The following is a 24,124-nucleotide window of genomic DNA, read 5'->3' on the forward strand; positions in this document are numbered from 1 at the left end:
TATTCAAAAAGAGATACAATTTAAACATTCCAGCAAACTACACACATGTAAATACAAATCAAAACATATAAAAGCCTATTGTTTTGCTACCTTTGTACTCACAACTTTGAAAACTGAAGATTAGAAGCTTGAAGACAGAAAGAAGCCTCCCATAGCCGAGAGACAGACAAAAGACTCAGACCCAACATTCCCTCCGAGTTTTGAAAAAATCCAGTTTCCTGATTGGTCCTCTAGTCAGATGTTTCGTTCCCTTTGTTAACCCTTTAGCTATCTATTTATGACACCTCCTTATCAGCTGTAACCTCCTGCTCCTCAAAAGATTCCCACTTGAGGAGGGAGAGATGGGGTGGAGACTGTCTTCCAGGATGATCCCCATGTGAATAGTTGGGAGCTCTAGAAAGTTGACAACTACAGTCAGCCCACAGGTTCCAGTATGGTCAATGAGGGGGAATCACAAAAGTAGAAGCAGCGGTATCTAATGCTGTGCATAAGAGATCGAATGAGAGGGAACATGAGATTGCCTCACCTTAAGAACCTCAGTCTTGGTGAAGGCATCAGGAGAGGTGTCTCTATGCTGGTAAGTAGCTGACCCCTGCTTTAATACCCAAATGGATTTACTTATTATCCAAACATCTCTGAGGGAGAACCCCTGAAGAAGGGAAGCCAGAGGAACGGAGTATGTAACCAAATAAACCCAAAAAAATAAATGAAATAATTATACAACTAAGCTAAACTAAATTAAAACTAAACTAGACCTAGACGACCCAAGGGGCTGAAGGCTAGCTACTGCTAAAAAGGGGTACACCAAATGCTTTGTGTCAGGCTACAGGGTGGTTGAGAAGGACCTGAGGGCGGCTCCCCCATGCAGACCTATATGTCCTAAGTATAGGACACAAGGAGGTCTGGAACGCATACGCAGGCTGAACTGGAGTTGCTACCTAAAATCTCCAATCAAAGGTGCCTGGGGCATGTGCACTCCTGAAGTAAAGTGGAGCACCCACAGGGATGCTCCTTGAAGAACTGTTATTTTTGAAGAGAAAAATTAAGTTCCAGAAAATAGTTACCCAAATTCATTACATTACTAGCTGTGATTAGGACAGAAGGAATGAGACATGAGGAAGTGGAAATCATGTGATTCAACCAGTGAAAGTAGGGGGTTTTTGGAGGTGGGGAGAAATCAAAGCTAAATGCAAATCAGCACAGAAAGCCATGTAATACCATACCACCTGCATGACTAAATGGAAGAAAAGCAAACTAAACAATGAGCTGACAGCAGAGAAACGCTAGCGCTGGCTTAAGAGGATTAAGAGGCAGCTGCCTTGGGAAATACACTCCCTGTTTCAAGTGCTACAAATGTTTTTCAAATCTGTCACTGAGACATAATGAATCTCCCTATTGCTTTCCCTATCATTGCTTTTTCTAGTGCTATCGAACATAGAGGTCTAGAAACAGCACAAAAATTGTACAGCTTTAATACTAAAGGTATTTACTTGTTATTCAGTTTGTATGACAAAACACACACAATCCTGCCTCCATATTTTCAAAAAAAATTTTCTAAAAAGGAGCAAATAGCAATTGTGTAGTTTCAAATCATCCAGAGAGAAATCTTGTCTTTCCCAAGGGAGCTGCTCAAACTATGGATGTCAAGAGCAGTGGAGTGGTGCATGACAAGATAGCTCAAGGTCGGGGGACACATTGCCGGGCTCATTGTGATCACCTATGTTCCCCAACTAATGTGTGCTACTGACCACAACATGTGCACTAGTTAAACTGAACCTATAAACCTCCACACCTCTGATAAATGATGTTGTAAGCACCACAGGACTAGAACCAAGAAGGTTCTTGGCCACTGTCACTTCTGTATCGCTATCAGAGCTCAGGCCAGGCTGCTGGTGGTGGACCCTGTGAAGCTAGACACTGCAGGAAGTACCGCCCCGTGGGGCTTGAGTAGCACCTCACCCCTGTAGTATACTGATTGGCCCATCCTGGTATAAAAACCAAGAACCCATTACTGGGAGCTGTCTGAGCAATGATGCTTCTGCTCCAGACCTCGCCTGACTGTGAACCTCCAACTCAGACTTAGGCACTCACCTCCTGTCTGTAACCTGGAACCCGACCCTCTATTATTGGTATCCAGACCCCACTCAACCCTGTCACCACTAGTTCCCTCCTGCTTGCAACTCAGTGCCTGATCCTGACTTGCAGGTATCCTGACTCAGTTCAATCCCAACTTCACCACCCATCACCTGACTGCAACTTCATCACTGACCAGTGCACACTCACTGCCCTTGGCCCGGACCTGACAGATATGCTGACTAGCTGAGTAGTCAGGCTCACTTCCTATAGTGGGTTCTGCTGCATTAGGAAAAGGGTCTACTCTTCTGCTTTCTCAGGAAAGGGGATCCTCTACCTTTCTCCCCAACAGTATAAGACAAGACTGTGCCCTTATTTTTGAAATGCCTCTTTCCTTGTCAATAATATAAATAAGATATTTAATGGATAGAACAATCATAATTAGAGAACCAGTAGTGATATGAAGAATTCATTCCATACTTTTCTCCAGTGTACACCCGGGGTCTTCTGCTGAGTGCGTAATTTTTAGTATTTGAGCCTTTCCGAAGTGGATCATCAAGAGGTGACTGATGAGGAGGGTCTTCCAGTGGATTCCAGTAACTCTGTTCACACATACCTCGTAACAAAATTTCAGCTAGCTGCCTGGCTATTGTCTGTGAAAGAAAAACAGAAAAATATTTTCTCCTAGAAATGCTGAACAGGAAGACTTCAAAAAACTGGGATATTCAATATGATTTTGCTCAAAAAGGTTTCTATTCTCAGTCTATTCATTGTAGAGAATTCCCATCTTCCTTTATTTTTTCACTTCATGCAAAAAATGAACAAGATGATGTGACCACCACATATGTTTCCATTGGCCCTGAAGAACTCAGAATGCCCTGCACTCCAAGAATGAAAGGCACAATGTCCAGTTCGCTTCTTACAAGACTGCAACAAAAAGATTTCAAAACTGTTTGACAGATATTTGAAGAAATATATCAAAATATGTTAACATACCTAAAAATCACTTAAATTCAGGCGTGTTTTCTGTTATTCTACATTACAGTCATTATTGCCAAAAAGGCTTAATTTGAATCCTTACCTTCATCAATTCAAACACAGTAAAAATGCGATTTTCTATTAAAATTACATGTTTCGGTTCACAGGACCTGAAAGTTTAGTTCCTTTGTATGATATCAATAATTTTGCCATCAAGCTGTGCACATAGGAACAAGTGGTTACACAGATTAGCTACCACCATTGCCCTTTTCTTTCTGTTCTCTATGGCCTCATCTACAAATGTGTATGCACAACTTATTTTTACATATGCAAATAATTCTATTAAACTCCACTTGATTATTCATACGCATGATTATCAGGGTCTTAGACTGTAAATTCTTTGTGATGGGACAATGTGTCTCCCTATATGCTCAAACGGTGTCTGCCACGATGCAGCCTCAACCCTGGCTGCAGCTTCTCTCGTTGCTGCCACAATACAAACAATAGCTGTGACAGATATAGCAAGCAATATCTTTGGGGACCACTGTATTAAATTTATGGTTTACAAATGATTCTATTCTGCTTTATGGGGGACAGTTACTACACTCCTACAAGAACTAAAAATTCTGAGATTATCCCTGGGATAGTGAACAATTAAGCATCACCCGATGGGGTGATTTCATACTAGTTCAGGCTGGGTTTTCTGAGACCAGGCGACAAAAACAGAATTTAGGATATATAAAGCCTGAGTTTAAACTGACTGGGGGCTTCATTTTGAGTGAGAAAATGTACAAGACTGTCCAAGGGAGACCCCAACCCTTACTGAAGAGATATTGGTCCATGAGACTTCCCATGTGGAAGATGAGCAGTTTCTGGTATATTTAGTAGAGTGAAAGAAATTGTATTCTTTAAGTGTTTCCTTTGTGATGCTTTATCCTAAGAATAAATGCACTCTGCTGAGAAGGAGTAGTGTGCTAACGTCTAACTGCTGGCAATATACTGCTCGGAGCCCTTGGAGAGAAAGCAGAGCCTAGGCGCTGGCCTTCAGGCAGACTGACTTGCTGGGGATATCACAGTGCAAGGCAGGGGGCGGTGCAGCCTTACAACCCATGGTCAGGAGGGAAAAAGAGTCTTCACCCAGAAGCAATGGCTGGGATCCTGAAAACCTGAGTGCCCTTGAAGGTCCATGGAGAGGGAATATACTGTTGTTACCCTTGAATTTTGACAGCAGCATTAGCAACAAACACTAAAAGCTTTGAATCAGATATTTACCCCCATCTTCCCCACTCCAGAAATCCTAAACACTATAACAGAGCTTCAGTAAAAGAAGGAATATGATAGTACATTATGATCACCATGCAAGGAAATTACTTCCTATATTCTTCCCCAAATAAAATCTCAGTGGGCTTTTACTATCTATAAAAATATAACTCAAATTGCATCATCACCACAATATGTAGGCTAAAGATTTTTAATCCCATTGTTATTTTTAAAGAGCTCAACAAAATGGCCTTTATTGAACTCTTTTTGCAATAGCTTTCGTTATGTTATTTGTATTTTACTTCAGAAAAGATGACTAATTTCTTCCCCTGGTAATGTCTATGTAGACTGAAAATAAAACATTTGAAGAATAAATTTGTTTAAACCCCCGCCTCCCCCAAACTACAGATTCTCATTTGTCTTCCCACGTATCACAAAACTATTAAAAATTGTTAAAAATTCTGTTCTCTCTGATCTTTAAAGAAACTCACAAATAAAATATTAACATGAAAATCTACCTCCAAACAAGTTCAAGTGAACATCAGTGAAATAGTTCATAAGAGACAGAGAACATAAAAATGGTTTACTTTTTGGCCAAAATGTTCTTGGTACTGTATATTTCTATTTCTCCAGCTTAAAATAAAAAGACTGTCTTAAATCCAAAAATATCAGCGTAATCCCTTTCTAAATGCTTTACACATGTGTGTGTTAGCTACATATGACCCCTGGATGACAGTGTTGAAAAATTCTGACTCTGAGTCTTAGATGTGGTAAAGTGGACTACTATAGAAATGGGACAACCTCAGCATCTGTACAAGAGCTGTCAGCATTTCCCAGCAACAGATAGTTAGCAACTGAGCCAGAAGTGTCACTGTCTAAGTGACATCATTTTTTGGTCCTTGTAATGTAAGAAACCTACATTCCATTTCTTATTGTTCTATTTACACTCTGTACATGGAATATTACTGGCCTCCTTTAAATGTCTGATATTTCACCATTTATGAAAAATGTGGTTTTGGAATCTCATTAAAAAAAGCTAACTGATAACTGATTTTCTAATGGTGTTTTGAAAGTTTTGGAGAGACTATACTAGAACTCTCGTCTAGGATGTCTGTAGAAATGGTTCAGAATAACAAAAGACAAAATGTGTTGTAATGAATGTTGCATATCCTTTATTCTTATCTGAAAACTTTTGATTTATATTTGTTAACACTTGTTTAGTGAATGTTTACTTTATATGGATATGGATATGAATCTCCTTGATGGCTTCTCTTTTTTGAAAAAGTTTTATGAGAGAGAAGAAAGAGGTAATTTACATGACAATGGAAGTCAAAGTCAGTATTCTGGAAAAACAAAAAAAGATAGTACAGAACCCTAAGAGTAATTAAACAATGCCTCTGCGGAACTGAAATACAGTAATGTTCATTAGACATTGATCATGGTTCCAAGACTAATTCATTTTACACAACAACCAGATAAAGAAGGAAAGAAGGTAAGTCAGATGAATAGAGGGAGGGGAAGAAAGACAGCTGATCAAACAGTCTCTTCTGTTTTTACTAATTATTATAACCCCAAATTTTGCAACCAAATTTGGATAGGTTTTAGTGACTAATAGACTACTGTGCTGTAATCTGATTTGTTTCCCTCTGTAATAAATGTATGTTTATCATTTATACAACATTTAGATTTTAAGCAATGTAAGTTTGTAAAACTTACCATTCGCAGATTTTGTGTAGTTCTTGTTTCAACAGCTCTTAGAATCTCTCTAAATCTACCAACTCCTCTTGTCAAGTTCCTGTACACACACACACACACACACATACAGAATTTGACAATATTCCCATTCAGTGCTTAGCAATATTTTATATACAGTTTTTCTGTTGTTTTACTTGTTAGTCAAACCCATACAAGCAAAATTTTTCCTGCTGTAATATTTCATTCATTAGCTAAAAGAATCACATTTAGCAGGTAGCCCTGTCACCGTGGGTCACAGCAAAGAACCAAATTAAAAAACATAACTGCAAAAATAATAGCTAGCTTGAGAGAGTAAGAAAGTTAAGTATATTGTACGACAGAAGGGACATGAGAGGGAAAACTGATTTAAATCATTTAAAAGCAAGACTGATATACTACACAAATCTTCGAACACTAATACTTGGAAAAATCCATTTCAGCAGCTTTTCTTCCTTTGTTTAACCCACAAAATAGTAAAATTTTCCAACTCCTTTTATATACAAAAATATTTCTAGAGAATACAGACATAGGAGACCAAGCTGTACGGTTAGAACAGAAGACTGGGAGGCAGGAAATCAGAGTTCCATTTTTGACTCTGCAAATGGATTCCTGTGTGACCTTGCACAACTCGTTTAATTTCTTTGTGTCTCAACTTTTCACTTAATACTTAAATCATTTTTGACAAGAGACATGAAACGTGAGATGAAAAGCACTATATACATGCAGAGTAGCAGTACTCTTAATCCAAACTTTTCCCCCAAACAGTCTGGAAACATAATATTCTGAACCCATGCCAACTAACTTGTAAATGTTTCTCTTCTCTCATCATTTGGACAGTTCTCTCCACTATTTTCCCTGTTTTCAATACATTAAGATTTTTTTTTTTTATATTAACAATCCATTTATTACAACACAGCTTGACTTCCAAATGAGCTGGTAAAAGACTGGGTCAGCACTTACTGACCCAGCCAGCTGAGTTCTGCAGTCTCTAGCACATACTATACTAAAATTATTTTGTTATTTGCTCTGATTGAATATCTATTATCTGATTCGAAACTTAATCAAAAAAGTGCTTTGCATTAACTCAGAGCCATCGTCATCTGATATGGAACTGAATCTTAAACCAATATAACAGTGTGCAAATCACTTAATGGAACTTTAAAGGAAAAACAGATAATTATGCGTTACCTACATTGTTTATAGATGAAGACATCATATACATGTTTCACAAACACTTATTACAATCACAACAAAAGTTTTGCAATATTACATATAGGTACATAAAATTACAGGGTTTAATTTATTTGGGATAGCAAATATAAGCCCATCAGGATAACGAGGACAATTTTCTTTGGATATATTGAAATCTGAAATTTATTTTGTACAAAGCAGTCCCCATTTTAATTGCACAGTGACTGGAGTCAGACTGTTTTTTCAGCACGGGGTCTTCAGCTGTGGGACTCGCTTTCATCAGAACCTGATTTTTTTTACTTTTACGTTACATTGTAAAGCTTATCTGTTCTACCTGGACTCTGTACCGAAAAGGATGAGCAAACACACACATACTGTGTACATCAAGGATTTCAGTCTCTAGAGCAGTTTCTTTCAAATGCGGCCACCACATCTGCATGTGGCTACCAGGGCCTTTTCTTGAGGCCACAGCCTCCTGGGTTACAATGAGGATGGGGAGAAGCAGTGGGCCCTCCCCCAGTGCCGCCAGCAGGTGCTGGTTCCTACCCTCTTCTGGAGACCCACACACTGTAGGAGCAGATAACCGGTGTGAGTTCTTCATCTTTCCGGGGTGGCGGGGCTTGGGCTCCAGCCCTGGGGTGGGCACCAGGCTCTAGCTGCGCAGCAGTGGGCTCCATCCCCCAGCCCCGGACTCACTGCTCCTCCCTCATGTTGCCCCTGACCCCACTGCCTCCTCCAGTCCCTAGCAGTGCAGTGCGATACTAGGCTTTAGCCCCAGGCTCACCCCCCCTACACCGCCCCTGACCCCACTGCGTCGTCCTCCTCCCAGCTGTGCAGTGGGACGCTAGGCTCACCTCCCTGCCCCCGGTCCATCACCCTGACCCCCACTGCCTCCTTTGTCCCTCCACCCAGCTCCCTCATCATCCCTGCCCCCCCTCCACCCAGAGCTTAATTTGACCCCCAGCTTGCCAAGGCTGAGTAAGTTTGTTGTGAAAAGTGATATTAACAAATATACAACTATCGATTTACATAGTAGCAGACTTACTAGCTAGCAAGTCTGAAAAAAAATCAGTCAAAAAAGCAAAACATGCAAAGCACCTTATTTGTGTTTCTATTCTGTTTAGGTCCAGTAAATAATAGAGACAATTGTTCATTATTTTTATTATTGAAGTCTGGCCAAAAAAACAACCACCACCCCTATATAAATCAATTACAATGATTTGGACGTGTGTGTGTCCATATTTATTTGTTTTTCCTAAAGTTAATTAAGTATTTTAGGAAAAATTGTCAGAGCAGCCACCAGCAAGAGTTGGTGGCTGCACTCTGTGGCCACCAAAAAACTTGTTATGAGACCCCTGCTCTAGGGTAACCAATATAACATCCTTCACCAGCAAAAATTGATTTAACAAAAGGAAAATAAGTTTAATACCAAGTATATCCATACATACCTATGAACAGCTGCTCAAAGTGGCTCAGGATCTGATAAAACCATATACCAATGATATGAGAAATAATGATCCATTTATGAGCATCAATAATTTCAGACATTGCTGGAGCCTGGTTTTAGGTAAACAGGTAACAAGACTTATCATGGTTTACACAGTTTTTGGTTCAGTAAGCATCTCCTCTAAGAAAAATACTACTTTGTACTTTGACCACCCAAGGGTCCCAATGTTCTTCACATATATTAACACATAAGATACCTGTGTGAAATAGGCATCACTATACTGATTTTACATCTGAGGAAAATGAGGCACAGAATGTTAGCAGGAAGCACTGCAGCTGTTCAGCATTTTTGAAAATCAGAACAAAGATTTTTGCCAAGATCACACACCAAATCAGTAGCAGAGCCAGGAACAGAATGCAGGAGTCCTGATTCCCAGTCTTCTGTTCTAAATGAGCATGAAGGGGAGATATGTAGTTGTAGGGGGCACGTTAGTTAATCTAAAAATCAAGATGAAAACAGTCCTAAGAATGGAATACTCTATGAATCTGTCAACAGAGCAGCAGAAATGATCCAAAACACATAACTCTCTGGAAGACTGACTTGTTACAACAAATGAAATATGGAAACAGCAGAATCTCAGCTAACTCACACTAACTGAAAACCCCATTGCTAATTAGTTAATTTTGAGAATTAGCAAATGTGTGTACAAAAACAAAACAGATAATACAACACAAAATGAACTTTGTTCATTTATGTCATTAATAAAAACTTTATATATGAAATCTATTATATTGTTATAATATCATAGTATATTCTGTAAAAAGAATCTTGGAGAAGTGGCATGAGACCTCACTAAATTATCTGCTAGTACATCTTTGCTAACCAATAGGAAAAGACTAGAATGGAGTGTGAGACAGTCAGATTCTACTGTCTCATGGAAAACACTATAAGGTTATGTAAGAAAACTGAAAAAATATATAACTAGTCTTTGCTTCATAAAGCATTTAACATTGTTTCACAGCACAAAAACACAGGAATACAATACAATTTAACTTTGCACAGCAACTTCCACATAAACTATTACAAAGTCCAAAGGGATAAATAACTCGAGAATTCAGCCAAATGCTTTGAGAGGAAAAAACTTGAAACAAAACTTATCTTCAACAATGTTTTAGGTTTTCTCACCTTTAGTAAAGTACATTTCATAGTATTTGTTAAAAGTCTTCACTAGTTGCTTGGGTGCTCAAAGGGAGAGATTTTTTCCGTTAACAGGTACATACTTTCACCAGCAACTTCAAAAAGATGTGGTTTAATTTTAATAGCCCCACCCTTACCGATGTAGAGTTGCAGTGGCAAAGGTCAATTTACTTGTTAAATGTAACATTTGTACAGTGTCTGTAAAGAATTTTGAGATCCTGTACAGAGCAGTAACACAACTGTTAACATTCACTCACAACAGATCGAAATTTCCAGTAATTTAAGAATTGGCAACTTGGGGATTGGCACGCACAGTCAGTCAGTTCTGTCTCTGGTTGTGTGTGTATGCATACCCCAATATGCAACACGTGGGAACAAGAGTCAGGCCTTTCCAATTGTGCATGATTCATTTTTAAAATATAGCTCCAAATTTTATTTTCTGTTTTCAAGTTGCTAGGTAAAGGAAGCTCAACTCTTCCATCTGGACTGGTACTTGTGAATGACTGAGAACTAGTATTTCCAAATGAGCTTAAGGGTATCAGGCACCTGACTCCCACTGAAACTCAGAATTGGTAGCTAACTCCTTGAGGGTTGATCAAGACAAAAATTCGCCTCAAGACAAAAAAAAGATGTAAGCAATTGAGTTATTTTTGTTCAAATCTGTGCGTGGGCAGTGCAAGTTAGTGTGCAGATCAGTACTAGGTTCTTCTAAAAACACCAGGCAGTATTTCTCTACTGTTCACAAAACAAAATTAAAAATTAAGAAATCAAAAGATACTCCGTGCACTACTGTAAAAAATATAAAAATGACAAATCCTTAGAATTACATGAACATGTCAATTTCACCTACGTATAGCAGGAGCCTCCAAATAGAGCACAATATTACCATACGTAATAAGCTTTGTGGATGGTGGTAAACAATAGATCTGGTATATCTTGACTTTAGTCAGGCTTCTGATACTGTCTTACATGACGCTCTCATAAACAAACTAGGGAAATACAGCCTAAATGGAGCTATTATAATGTGGGAACCATTATAAAACCATTCCCAGAGAGTACAGTAAAAGCTCAGTTATGAACACCTCAGGAAAGGAGGTTGTTTGTAAATCTGAAATGTTCGTAACTCTGAACAAAACGTTATTGTTGTTCTTTCAAAAGATTACAACTGACCATTGACTTAATACAGCTTTGAAATTTTACAATTCAGAAGAACAACACTGCTTTTAACCATCTTAATTTAAATGAAACAAGCTCAGAAACAGTTTCCTTACCTCATCAAATTTTTTCTTTTTCTTTTTTTTCAAGTTACTCTACACTGGACTGGACTGCATGTGTTTTTTGGGGGGGGGGGGGAGAAGAGGGCAGGGGAAGGGCGGAGGCTCTCTGCGGCTGTCTGATTGCGTACTTCCAGTTCCAAATGAGGTGTGTGGTTGATTGGTTAGTTTGTAATTCTGATGTTCACAACTCTGAGGTTCCACTGTAGCTATCTATGGTACACAGTCAAGCTGAAAAAGCATAGCAAGTGGGGTCCCATATGGATCTGCCCTGGGTCCAGTTCTGTTTAATATCTTCATAAATGATTTTGCTAAAGGCATAGAGTAAATTTACAAAGTTTGTGGACGATAACAAGCTGGGAAGGATTGAAAGTGTTTTGGAGGATAGGATTCAAATTCAAAATGATCTGGACAAACTGGAGAAATGGTCTAAAGGAAACAGGATGAAATTCAATAAGGACAAACGCAAAATACTCCACTTTGGAAGGAACAATCAATTGCATGCATAAAATGGGAAATGACTGCCTAGGAAGGAGTACTGCAGAAAGTGATCTGGGGATCATAGTGACCCACAAGCTAATTATGAGTCAACAGTGTAGTGCTGTTGCAAAAAAAAGCGATCACTCTGGGATGTATTAGCAGGAGTGTTATAAACAAGACACAAGGCCTCAGCTAGAGTACTGTATACAGTTCTGGGCACCACACTTCAGGAAAGATGTGGATAAACTGGAGAAAGTCCAGAGAAGAGCAACAAAAGTTATTAAAAGTCTAAAAAACATGACCTATGAGAGAAAGGGTTTGTTTAGTCTGGAGAAGAGGAGGCTGAAAGGGGACATGATAACAGTTCTCAGGTACATAAAAGATGTTTCCAAGGAGGAGAGTGAAAAATGGTTCTCCTTAATGGCTGAGGATAGAACACAGAGCAATGGGCTTAAACTGCAGCAAGGGAGATTTAGATTGGACATTAGGAAAAACTTTCTGTCAGAGTTGTTAAGTACTGGAAAAAAATGCCTAGGGAGATTGTGAAATCTCCATCATTGGAATGGTCTAGTTTTTACTTAGTCCTGGTTTGAGGGCAGGGAACTGAACTAAATGACCTCTTGTGGCCTCTTCCGGTCCTATACTTCTATGATTCTATGTTCTTGGTGAGATTTGACAAGACTAAAGACCAGTTCAGTCTTGGAGAGATCAATACAATAAAGATTCTATGTATACTGAAGAAAAGGAAAATTATTAAGGGGCCAGAGAGACTAACTTTTGAAGAACTATAAAAATGTGTGTCTAGGCTAAACAACACTTGGGTAGGAAAAAGAGAAGAGATGAGAAATATTTACAAGTGTATTAAGAATGTTAAGCATCAAAGAGTGAGAGAGAAACTGTTCTGAGCAGTCATAAGAGACAGAAAGAGGAGTAATCTATTATCATTGAGAAAAGAAAAAAATGTGATTGGATATAAGGAAACACTCCTTAAATAACCACGTTAGGAACAGTATCCCTAAAGAAGTGGTGGGAGTCTGAAAGCATTAAATTTAAAACTAAACTAGACAAAGCATTTGAAAATAATACTGTAGGAAACAATCCTGCAAAGGCCAGGTATGGACTAGATTAACTCAGTACTGTAGGTCTTTTTCATATCCAATAGATATGATTTTACAACTATGGTCATACACAACATTCAAGGTAACCAAGTCTATTCCACTCAACACTTATAACTGAGTGCCTACCTACTATTAACAAGTTACTAGGGCACATCCACAGGTTACCATTAAATGAAATATTACATTAAATGAAATATTCATATTCTACATAGAAGCAGCAGAAACTATAAAATGAAAGAGTTATGAAAGACAAATTGCTTTAATAAAAGTTAACCCCTTTTGGTCCCTCCTTCCTCGTTCTCTCCATCTTTGCTTTCCCAACTTTTCTTCCCTCATTACAGGTATGCAAGGCTCTGTCTTCCAGAATACCCACAATCTATTTTGTTTAGATTGTGTTTCAAACTTTAATTAAGAGGGCACGGCTAGGATAAATCCCAATATAAACACACATACAAATATATTAATTGTCCTGGGAATAGAGCCTCGCTGCCATGGGAAGAGGGGAAGAGACAAGAGAAAGCAGGGAAAGGAACCAAATGGTTTCAAACACTTTAACCAAAACACAAACAATAAGATTTACCAGAAGAATTTAAAAGTCCTGTTTTCTTTTGGAGTGGTATGTGTGTGTGTATGTGGGGAAGGGGTTGTTTTCTGCATCAGGTGAAGTGAGAGAAGAGACTGAGGCAGCATCTATGTTGCAGGCAAGCATCTTAAAACGTCTGAATATATTAGCCAATCAGAGTACCAGAATTATAGTAGCCGGAGAAATACTTGCATATTTACTGTGCAGTTATTGAGAAATAACTACGAAGTGATCAAACAAATCCCCACACTAGAATGGCTGTCAGCCAATAAGAGTAGAGGGATCCACATACTATAAAGCTGAGAAATAACTGTATATTGATTATGCAAATCAGCCAGCCACAGACAGTGCAGGGACTTGCATAACTGTGAAAAAAGTGCATAGCTCTTTATCAGTAATGGTGTAGTACCCTCACATGCTGACTGGCTCAGTCAATTCTATTCCTGCATAAATAATAATGTATATCACATTACAGCATCTGTGACCCAGAGAGCTCGATGATGCGAGATTAAACTGCATTAAAAGTTACTTAACGCTCCAGCTAGTTTAAAGAATTGCAACACACAGCACTCTAGCACAATGTCAGGACTTGGATTAGATTTTTTTGCAATGTTTCTACATTGCTTTGTCAAACTTCCTAATGCTGAATATGCCATCCTTTAAGATTTTGGTGTCTGAAATGTCCTTACTAAAAAGAGGTAAAATGTAAAGTTACTAAATAAATTAAGTAAATAATGAAATTAGCTTGTCAAACAATTTACTTCAGCAGCATTTTCTTTCCAGTTCCGAATGTTTACTTCATCTTTGCCAACACCCTCCCCATAGCTCCACACACACGCATACATGCCCAGGACTCAGTGAGGACATGAAGTCCAAGACTAAGATAGCAAGGGTGTTTAGAACAAGTTTATAAACAGCCGTTCTTTCTCCTTTTCTGAAAGCCCTATACAGACACTTTGCTGGTTGAGAAGGCTCTACTATAATTGGTCAGAGCAACACCAACCTTTAACACCCACAATTGCATTTTAACTAAGTTTTATCTGGAGTAGAGCTGCCGTACTATACGTGTATATTTTTTTCTGGATAAGTAAAAATATTATTCATAAGACAGGAAACTCTACAGCAGTCAAAATTTACAAGAAAAAGATAACTTACATCCCTAGTGTATTTTAAAAAAATATTTTGAATTGATTAAACCCCATAAAACCTCTCCTTTCCTGAGTTCATTGGCTCATTTTACCCCATTTACTCAAGATGCGTTTATGATAGCATACTTTTCCACTACCCACTTGTAAAGCACCATAAATGTGTAAGGCACTTTAGAACAAAATCACTGGTTTTCTTCACCACATAATATAACTTTTTCAAAGATTAATTGGGAGACGATGCTGCAGAAATTGTGCAGTTATTATTCAGATTATGATTAATCACTTTCACAGTACACACAACCAATGTGAAGTTTTACAGCTATTTTCTCTAACAACTCCATTCCCATCTGCCCATGCATGCCTCATAATAAAAATTAACAAAAATAACTCTACAAATTAAAAATCTCTAGAATACCTCTATGCCCTTCTGCAACAATAACCCTGTTAATTAATTTAAAAGCCTGACCAAATATGTACTGAACCCAAACTTTTCAAAATTTAGCTCTGGTGAACAGTCACAGGGAACAAGATCCAGAGAAGAGGCCTTCCAGAGAACATTTACTGCTGGTCTTCGACAAGTCAACCACAGGGACAGACAGCAAGAGTGACCCAGCAACCACAAATGGTGATTCAATTTTTACACAGATATGTATGTTACTAAAAATGTGTCCCGTCAAAGTTCAAACACTACAGCAAACAATAGAGATGTTAGATTGCCTTGACAAAAGTAAGGCAATCTAACTAAAGGGGTTGCTACCAACATGCATATATTCACATACATAATTAGTGTTCCAGGAAGCAGAATGGATTGAAAGTTTTGTCTTTTAGAAAGAATCTAGGAAAACTAGTTAAAGACGGTATTGACCAGGGACAGATTAAGAGGACACTAAGAAAGACAAGCAGAGTCAGCATGGATTCACAAAAAGGAAATTACACTGAACATGCCTCATACTGTTTTACTGAGAAAATAATAAGTTAGCAAGGGGAAGGCATGGGCATGACTTACTTTAGGAATGACATGATACAGTATTGTGCAGAGATTAATCTACATGTTCAGTAAATGTTATACAAGAGGGTGAGCTACTTAAAGAGAATTCTGAAACTGAAGATGCTTGTTTGTAGAAGAAGCTTGAGGGGGGGAGACATTTATTGGAATAATAAAAGCATCAGGAGCAGAACCGATTTTATTTATATTATACATTAATAAGAACCTAGAAGCAGGACCATGCAATACAAGGAATAACATTTTAAGGACATTAAACTGGGTGGGCCAAGCCTATATGAAGGATGACAAAATTTAAAAGGACTTCAACGGGCTTAGCAGTATAAGCAAATGGGTGGTTTTACAACTCGCTTTAAAGAAAAGGTAAAAAAGGAAAGACAAAACATAGGAAGAGAGAATATACCATAATAAAATACAAGATTCAGACCAGGGACAAAAAATAGCTAGGAGATATTAATGAATGAGTAGACTTGGCAGCACACCAAAGGCCAGTTTGAAATATATCATTAGAAAGATCAATATTTATTGCAATGAGAGAGACGGTACAGAGGAACAACAGGAACAGATGAGAAAAAGAGGAAAAAGAATGGAAGAGGAGTTCTGTGTAAGCGCAAAATCTTGTCTCTTGCTTACCAACAGAAGTGGCCCAATAAAAGATATTACCTAATTCACATTGCTGCTCTAAGAGAAAAACAAACAAAGTCATTCTTTGGAGAAAATGCAGCTAAATGCACCATGCATAGAAGCTGGATTGTAGAGCACGCCTGAAGAAGACTGGCAGCTGGCTAACCCCATGAGGGGACTGCCACTGTACAGTCCCAATGCCTTATATGCTGACATTACCACTGCTACCAGAACATGCTGTCTTTACATTAATATTTTCCCAAAGCACGCAGCACCACACACAGGAAGGTATAAACATCTGCTAATCCTCCTAACAGAGGAACCATTGCCCCCACTTCCCCTAGCTCTCTGTACCTCCAGGAGCTCCCAACACCCACCTACTCACCCAGGATCCCCCTGCTCCCCAGAACCCCCTGACCCCAACACCTATCTATGCTCACAGCTCATAACAATTTCTATCCCACAAGGAGTTCCCTATGCCCAAGCAGCTGCAGCACCCACCTACATCCTGAGAAACCCCATGCCCCTCCTAATTGTAAACTATCCACTCAGAATCCTCATCCACCAAGTACCTTTCCTAGTTAGAGCTATCAAGTTTTGTTCAGCTCCACATCCCACCCTCGCCACTGCTTGTGGGAGGGTGTGTTGATCGTTATCTTATGTTTAGAGTTATATTCAAATTATTTGCAAATAAACACAATCAGTTTGCATTAAATGTCCCAAATGGAGCAGAACAAAGTTTGGCAACTACACTGTGTGTGTGGGGGAATAGAGCCCGTTTAATTGTTCTCTTTCATTAAAAAAAGTCTCCAGCTGTTGTGGTTGCACAGAAAACCTGGAAACACATTACAAAGATATGCCTAAACCTGCAGAGAGCCTAAAATAACAGTTTGAGTGGTGTGAACTGTCCTATCCTGTTATCTCACGATAACTACTAATAATGGTAGTTAACTGTGAGCTTGCCTACAAAGAATCTAGTGCAAAGTACTTCTAGCACATGCCAGCAGAGTCCACACGGACAGTTAGTGCATGACATGGTGGTGTGCACTAGAATTTATACCTCAGCTACTGCACATTAGTGCACTATGGAGACATGCTCAATGTTGACATTTAAAACATTTTACTGCTCATAAAAGCATGTAACATTATGATTATCAAGATGATAAATTAGCACGTACCAAGGCATGGGCAGTTGAAAGGATGGGGGGGGAAGAGGAGAAAAGAAAAATATATAAATTAAGATGTGCAGACATTTAAAAGCAAATAGCAGGAGACATTAGGAGAGAAACATGTGGTTTCATTTTCCTGAAGTGCAAGCTCAGTCTTCAAAATTATAAATAACACTGCTTTAGATGTTATCTTGTTAAGTTATTTAACAAAGCTGCAATCTTTTAGTCAGAAATTTATATAAATAGATCTCTGCTGTTACTTGTTCCTGCCCTCTGCACATGGAAATTCACTGAGGTAAGCAGCATATTCATTGTAAAAGAGAAAGGAGGAAGCATTGTATGAGCTGGAGTAAATACAAGAACAAGGGAGCATAAACTTAAGATGAGGTCTTTAGAAGAGCAAGAGTGGAATTTCTTGATATAGAAAATTGTTAACTACATGGCATTAACTGTGGTGACTAGCAGGAAAAGAACAGGAATCAGACTTGATACTCCCCTGAATGGATTTAGAAAGATATTTGAAAGAAAAGATTACATTCACACACAAATGCCAGAGTAAATGCAGCCATGTTCCATTCTGAAGCTGTTCTTTGGACATTAGAAAGTCAATATTTGCCAAAAGATATCACAGTTTTCTCTTAATAGAAATGTTAACTAATACAATAGAAAATAATTGTGGTTAACTATTAGCATATGTTGGCCTTTTATTGGCAACCCCTATACACACTATCTGGCCACCATATGGAAAAAATAGAATGGAAGAGGAAACTCCCTTTTCTCCCTTGCCTCACAGTATTTTTCAAATTGTTTACCAGATCCTCTTCATATCATTAACATTCTTCAAATAATTATGTACATTAAGCACATTGCCTCCTGGCAGTATAGTACTTCGGGGGGAGTAAGAGATAAGTGTAAGCATACTACATACACATCACCTGAAATATGGTTGCAGTTATACCAAGAAGAAAGAGCTAACTATGTTAGCCCTCCAAATGCCAGAGAGGAAGGAAGAGTACTTATCAGTAACTGCACATCCTTGAACAGTGCCTCTGTATATCCACTCCTGCAAAGAATGCCTCCTTGTACCTTGAGGCTCCAGGTGGCACTCTATCCCAGAATGGGAACATACAGAGGCCTGCGAAGAACATACATTCACAATCTTATATAAACTTCAGAGTAAAAGGAATCATTTCATTGCTGCTTTGTACACCAGGTACATCCAAACAGGGATCCACTTCCCAGTGGTCTGATTTCAAAGGAAAATGTGATTTCAAAACCAGCAGAGGAGGAACTTAAGGAATATGGCTATGATGCAGACAATACATCACTAAACATGGAAGAAAATGTTCAAACCCTACCCGTCATATATTTATGGGTGGTGGGAGGAACAATGAATGAGTGGAGTACTACATATCCTGATTCAGCTAACAAACCATTATACACTTTGGGAAGAGGAAGGTATCTTCAAAGTCCCCCATCTCCTCAATAAACAATAGCATCAAAATAGAATGGAAAAAGGTTACCAGGAGAAACAAGCCCAATTATGTCAGATCCCATCTGTCTACCATATACAAACTACTAGAGCATAGACAATTAAAATAATTATTTAATACAACACAAACTCAACTAAAAACCTAAAATTAACTTAGTGTTTCCACCTCTTCTTCACAAAAAGGCTAAAAATCAGGGTGGATACAAATTAATGATTTTTAAAAAATTGGATTTTTTAAATTAAATTGGATTTTTTTGATAAAATGCTTTTTGAGGAAAAACCTATCTATTTTTATTAAGATACATTATAGCTCAAAGATAGCTCATGATGGAATAGGGATTATAAATTCTATTTCTATAGTATGAGATAATATATTCATGTAATGTTTAAGAGAAGTTTTCTAAATGAGTTGCAACAGTTCATGGATTAGGGTCCCAATCTTATGGGCTTCTGTATAGATTATTTAGGTTAATCATTATACCTACCCAATTGGGCTCAGTCTAGAACTGAGGTCGGCAACCTTTCAGAAGTGGTGTGCCGAGTTTTCATTTATTCACTTTAATTTAAGGTTGTGTGTCCTGGTAATACACGTTAATGTTTTTTAGAAGGTCTCTCTCTATAAGTCTATATATTATAAAACTAAACTATTGTTATATTGTAAAATAAACAAGGTTTTCAAAATGTTTAAGAAGCTTCATTTAAAATTAAATTAAAATGTTGTGCCATTAAAAATCGGCACGCGTGCCGTAGGTAGCCAACCTCTGGTCTAGAAGATACCATCAGTGATGCTCAGTTTTGCAGTTCTCAAACTGTGAATTTTCGTCTCCAGAGATAACATGCTTGTTAACAGCAAAAATGGCTTTAAATAAACAAACAACATATAGAGGTGAGAAATAACAGACCTCAACCCTGTTGTCCCTCTGCAAATTTGTGTACACAGAATCAATCCCTTACCTCTCTCTAAAAGTGAAACGTTTAAAAAAGTTCAATGAACAGAAGACTGTTGGGGGTGGAATAAGATCTGGACAAGGAGAAGTCTGGAGATAAAGGTGAGAAGGGAAGGGCAGGCAGTAGAAACAAAAGTGAAACTGTCTGAGCAGCATATTCCAGAAGTCTTGAGGTCTTTCTGAGTGTAGCCTTCATTGATTTGAGATCTACCACCCCATTCTCTCACTAGAAGGGAAAACCTATGATGCCAGCAGGCCATAAAAGAGACCCAGTTTGGGAATATTCTAATGAAGTTCCTCTACCTGTGCGTAAGACATGCATGCATGCAACAAAGAAATGCAAGGCCTGGTTGCCCAAATGAAGTGTTCCTTCTCAGGAGGAAGCTGCACTGAAAATGATGAAAGGAACACGTCTGAACATGCAGGATCTTCAGGTTGGTAAACTTTTTTATTTCATACTTCTTTCTCAAGGACTGCCTGTCTTCCTTCTGGACTATTCTTGAATTCTCATGTTTGAGCAAAAAATATAGTTGTTACTCATTTTAGACGCAGTTGTGATAAAAAATAAATGGCTGAAATAGGCAGATCTTCCTTTTACAATTTCATCTTTAAAAGTAGTACTGAGTGTCAATAATAGCAGCAAAGAGTCCTGTGGCACCTTATAGACTAAACAGATGTATTGGAGCATGAGCTTTCGTGGGTGAATACCCACTTCGTTGGATGAGTGTCAATAATGTTAGAGAACGAGCAGGCGGATTCAGTAGATGGGCTTCTTTATTGCGGTACTTGTTCTCCTTGACCCAACAGTCAAGTAAGCACATAACACTTTTATCTACGTTAATATGTAAATACCTACATTTACTACCACACCTCCAAAACCCTTATTTAGTAATATAAACGCCCATATACTGAATATACTGAATATAATAATCCCCACCCCTGTTTACTGTTTAAAACATTAAGCGTATTCTACAGACCTTTTTACCTTGAAGATACATTTCTTTGCAGTAATTGCAGCCACAAATTCCCTTAATCAGCAGTTCACAGGGAAGGGAAGAGGGGGCCATGAGCCCAAGCCCGTTTATGTAGTTGGGAAAGGAAGGGAGGAAGCAGTATGATAATAATAATTAAATAACTGCATTGACTTATTTTGTTTAGGAGAATCCATCCTGAACATACAAGATTCTGAAGACTATCCACCTTCAAGATCACCATCATTCTCTACAGTTTCAGAGTTATCTGCCAATGATAGTGTTTCAGTCATATCATGTATGTCACATAGCCACAGTATATCACCTGTAGCAAGAAAGAAAAAAATTCCATTATCCAAAAATAACCACAGATAAGTTTGTGATAAGAACCAGCAGAGTACAAAAACAGGTAATTGGTGAAAAAATTGCCCAGTTTGTTTATAAAACAAACTTTCCTTTCCGTATGACTGAGAACCCACACTTCATTAACATTTGTTCAGTCATTAAGACCAGGATATAGTCCACCCAAAAGAGCAAATGTCACAGGCAAATTGCTGGATCAAGTGTATGAAAGAGAAATTGAGCAGTGTGCAAAAGGTCTAGAGGATAAAATTGTTAACCTGAGTATTGATGGGTGGAGCAATGTCCACAATGATCCCGTTCTATGTGCTTGTGTGACAACAGAAGAAGGGAATGTCTTCCTTACAGAAACAACTGATACATCAGGAAATGCACACACAGCAGAATACTTACAAAAAAATAGCAGTAAAAACTATAACAAACTGTGAAAAAAAAATTCAAATGTCTAGTATGCAGCTTGGTCACAGACAATGCTGCAAATGTATCCAAGAGAAGAAGAAATTATTTAGAAGAGAGTCCCAAGCTAACAACATACGGTTGCAGTGCTTATTTGATGCACCTCCTAGCCAAACATGTCGGTGTTCCAGAAATAAAGGCTAATGTTGAAATTGCAAAATATTTCCCTAACAACCGCTTTGCAGCAGCTGCTCTGAAAAAAAGTGAAAAGAACCAAGCTAACTCTCCCACAAGACGTACGATGGAACTCAGTGGTAGACTTTTTTGAGCACTATATCAAGAACTGGCCTAATCTGATGACAGTTTGTGAACAAAATTGTGAAAAAATAGATGGCCCTGTTACAGCCAAAAGTTCTCAACATCGGACTTAAGAGAAATGTTTAACATATGCTGAGTACTCTGAAGCCTATTTCTGTAGCCTTGAACAACAGGGAAATAGCTGTTTTATTGCTGACACTGTTGAAATTTGGAAGGAACTGAGTGAGATCTTAAAAAGAGAAATATGCAATGACAGTTAAATTACAAGCATTAAAAAAACGAATGGGACAAGCACTATCTTCAGCTCATTTTCTTGCAAATATTCTCAATACTCAGTACCAGGGTACAGCTGAAAAAGAGGAGTTGGCTATGACATGGATGTCCAGCAATCATCCCACCATAATGCCAACTATAATAAACTTCAGAGCTAAGAGTGACCCATTCAAGATACGTTTGCTGATACTGTTTTAAAGAGTCACACCAGTGAACTGGTGGAAGTCACTTAAGCTCTTTGATTCAGAGACTAGTGAAGTGATAATCTCACTTAGCAGCAGTAGCTTCTTTTGCTGGTGTAGAAAGACTATTTTCTTCCTTTGGATTAATTCATTCCAAATTGAGAAACCGTTTGGGACCTGAAAAAGCAGGAAAGCTTGTTTTTCTTTTCCAGATTATGAATAAAACAGGAAAACGAAGGTGAAGACGACTGAGTTAGCTTCAGAAGCCAATATTTTAAGTTTCTCACAGTCTATTTAATTTTTGATTTTGTTTTTTTTAATTTCATTTAACTATTTTAGTTAAAAACAATTTTAACAAAAACAAACCTGATTTTAAAAAAACTTGAATGTTTAACTAAATTCAAAAATTGATATGCTTGCTTTGTTAAATATGATGTGTTTGCTGTTGAAGAAAAAAATCCAGACTATATAACATTGCTGCTTTAGTTAAATAAAACAATTTAAATGTCTGTGTGGTGATGTTCTCCTCCTGATACAGCATGGCAAGAAAATCCTCCAAATATACCTGTTGAATTGGAGATCGTTCACCTCCCAATGACTTCATAAATATCTGCTTCAATTACCTTTGGTAAATGAAATAACCAAACAATCATTCATTTTCTGATATAGCTGTAAAACTAATCTGAAAAGTTTTCAAAATAAATCACTCTAACAATGTATAGTGTGTACTTCTAAAAATGGATCCTACAACTATCTTTGAGTTGTGAAGAATATGTATTAAGGTTATAACAACCAACAAGAATGCACTTTTATGTAGAAATCCATGATTAAATCAAGTCTTCCTGACTAATAATTTAAATCAAATCCACCCTGCTAAAAATACAATTCACATTACTCATACATGGCTGCTGAAGAGCTCTGAAAACGATGTTCGCAACTACACAGCTAACCACTATCAAAAAAATAAAGTCCACACAGGAAAGAATGAGAGCCTCCCTTTCATTTTCAGTAGATGACCGTAAGAGTTTCTGCTGCCTATTCTTTTTCCAAGGTTTTTTCAGCAAGTACTTTGTATCTTTCCTTCTTGCAGTTTATTTCACTTCAGATTTTAAGAAAATACAGCACACCCCTTACATGTAGTCCCATAGGATAGATGGAACCAGCCAAGTGATTGTACAGCAGTGGTAGAAGACAGAATTTTGGCCATGCAGACTAGACAAATACCTGCTCTTCTGAAAAAAATATCAAATTAACTTCAATGACCAAGAAGACAAGACAAGACCTACAGATAGCCAACTGCATGGGATTTACTTTATCTAATTTAGAATAAAGATGGACTGAGTTAACTCTTAGGATTTAAACTCCTGGCTCCAGAACACCCATATATTCCTACGTTTAAGCCTTGACTCTTATGGCATCCCCTCCAGTTTGTACATTTACAAACACTTTGGAATAGGATTTAAAATGTTTTAATTTTAAAGAGTAGAAAATGGAATGTATTCTGATATAGCTTGTTAACAGAAATTGTAGGACAACGGGTATTACTACATAAAGTAAGATGAGCAAGGTGTTTTAACATTGCCTTTTTGCAGCCCTGGGCTCCTAATTAATCTCTTAGTTTCTCCAAAATTCAGACTGACATCACACACACTGACATCACACACACTGCACTGTTTCCATGACAAACTCTGACTGGGGAGGTTTATTAATTCAATAGTTTCTAATCTTACCGTGAGGCAATCTGGACCACCATTTAGTCAGCCCACACGCTAATTACTTTCCCCTAAAAAACCTCTGATGTGAATGAATTGAAATGTTTTCAGTTACACACTGGCTAATGCCACCAATTTTAACCAATTTCAGGTGCTTTCTTCAACTAGAACTATAGATTTAAATGTAAATAACT

General features: G+C 38.0%; 1 protein-coding gene across 5 annotated transcripts in view; it reads right to left on the bottom strand.

The window, feature by feature from the left end:
* The window catches only part of TTC7B (tetratricopeptide repeat domain 7B), a 336,047-nt gene that overhangs the window by 208,899 nt on the left and 103,024 nt on the right, over nucleotides 1-24,124 (bottom strand). For all 5 annotated transcript variants that reach the window (XM_032766516.2, XM_032766515.2, XM_075065637.1 and 2 more), the window contains 2 exons: nucleotides 6,028-6,106; nucleotides 2,554-2,726 (listed from right to left, as the gene is read on the bottom strand). In XM_032766516.2, coding sequence (XP_032622407.1) covers nucleotides 2,554-2,726; nucleotides 6,028-6,106 — 252 coding nt within the window. The remainder of the gene's footprint in view (nucleotides 1-2,553; nucleotides 2,727-6,027; nucleotides 6,107-24,124) is intronic.

This window comes from Chelonoidis abingdonii, chromosome 4 (genome assembly GCF_003597395.2).
Source record: "Chelonoidis abingdonii isolate Lonesome George chromosome 4, CheloAbing_2.0, whole genome shotgun sequence".
Lineage (NCBI taxonomy): Eukaryota > Metazoa > Chordata > Testudines > Testudinidae > Chelonoidis > Chelonoidis abingdonii.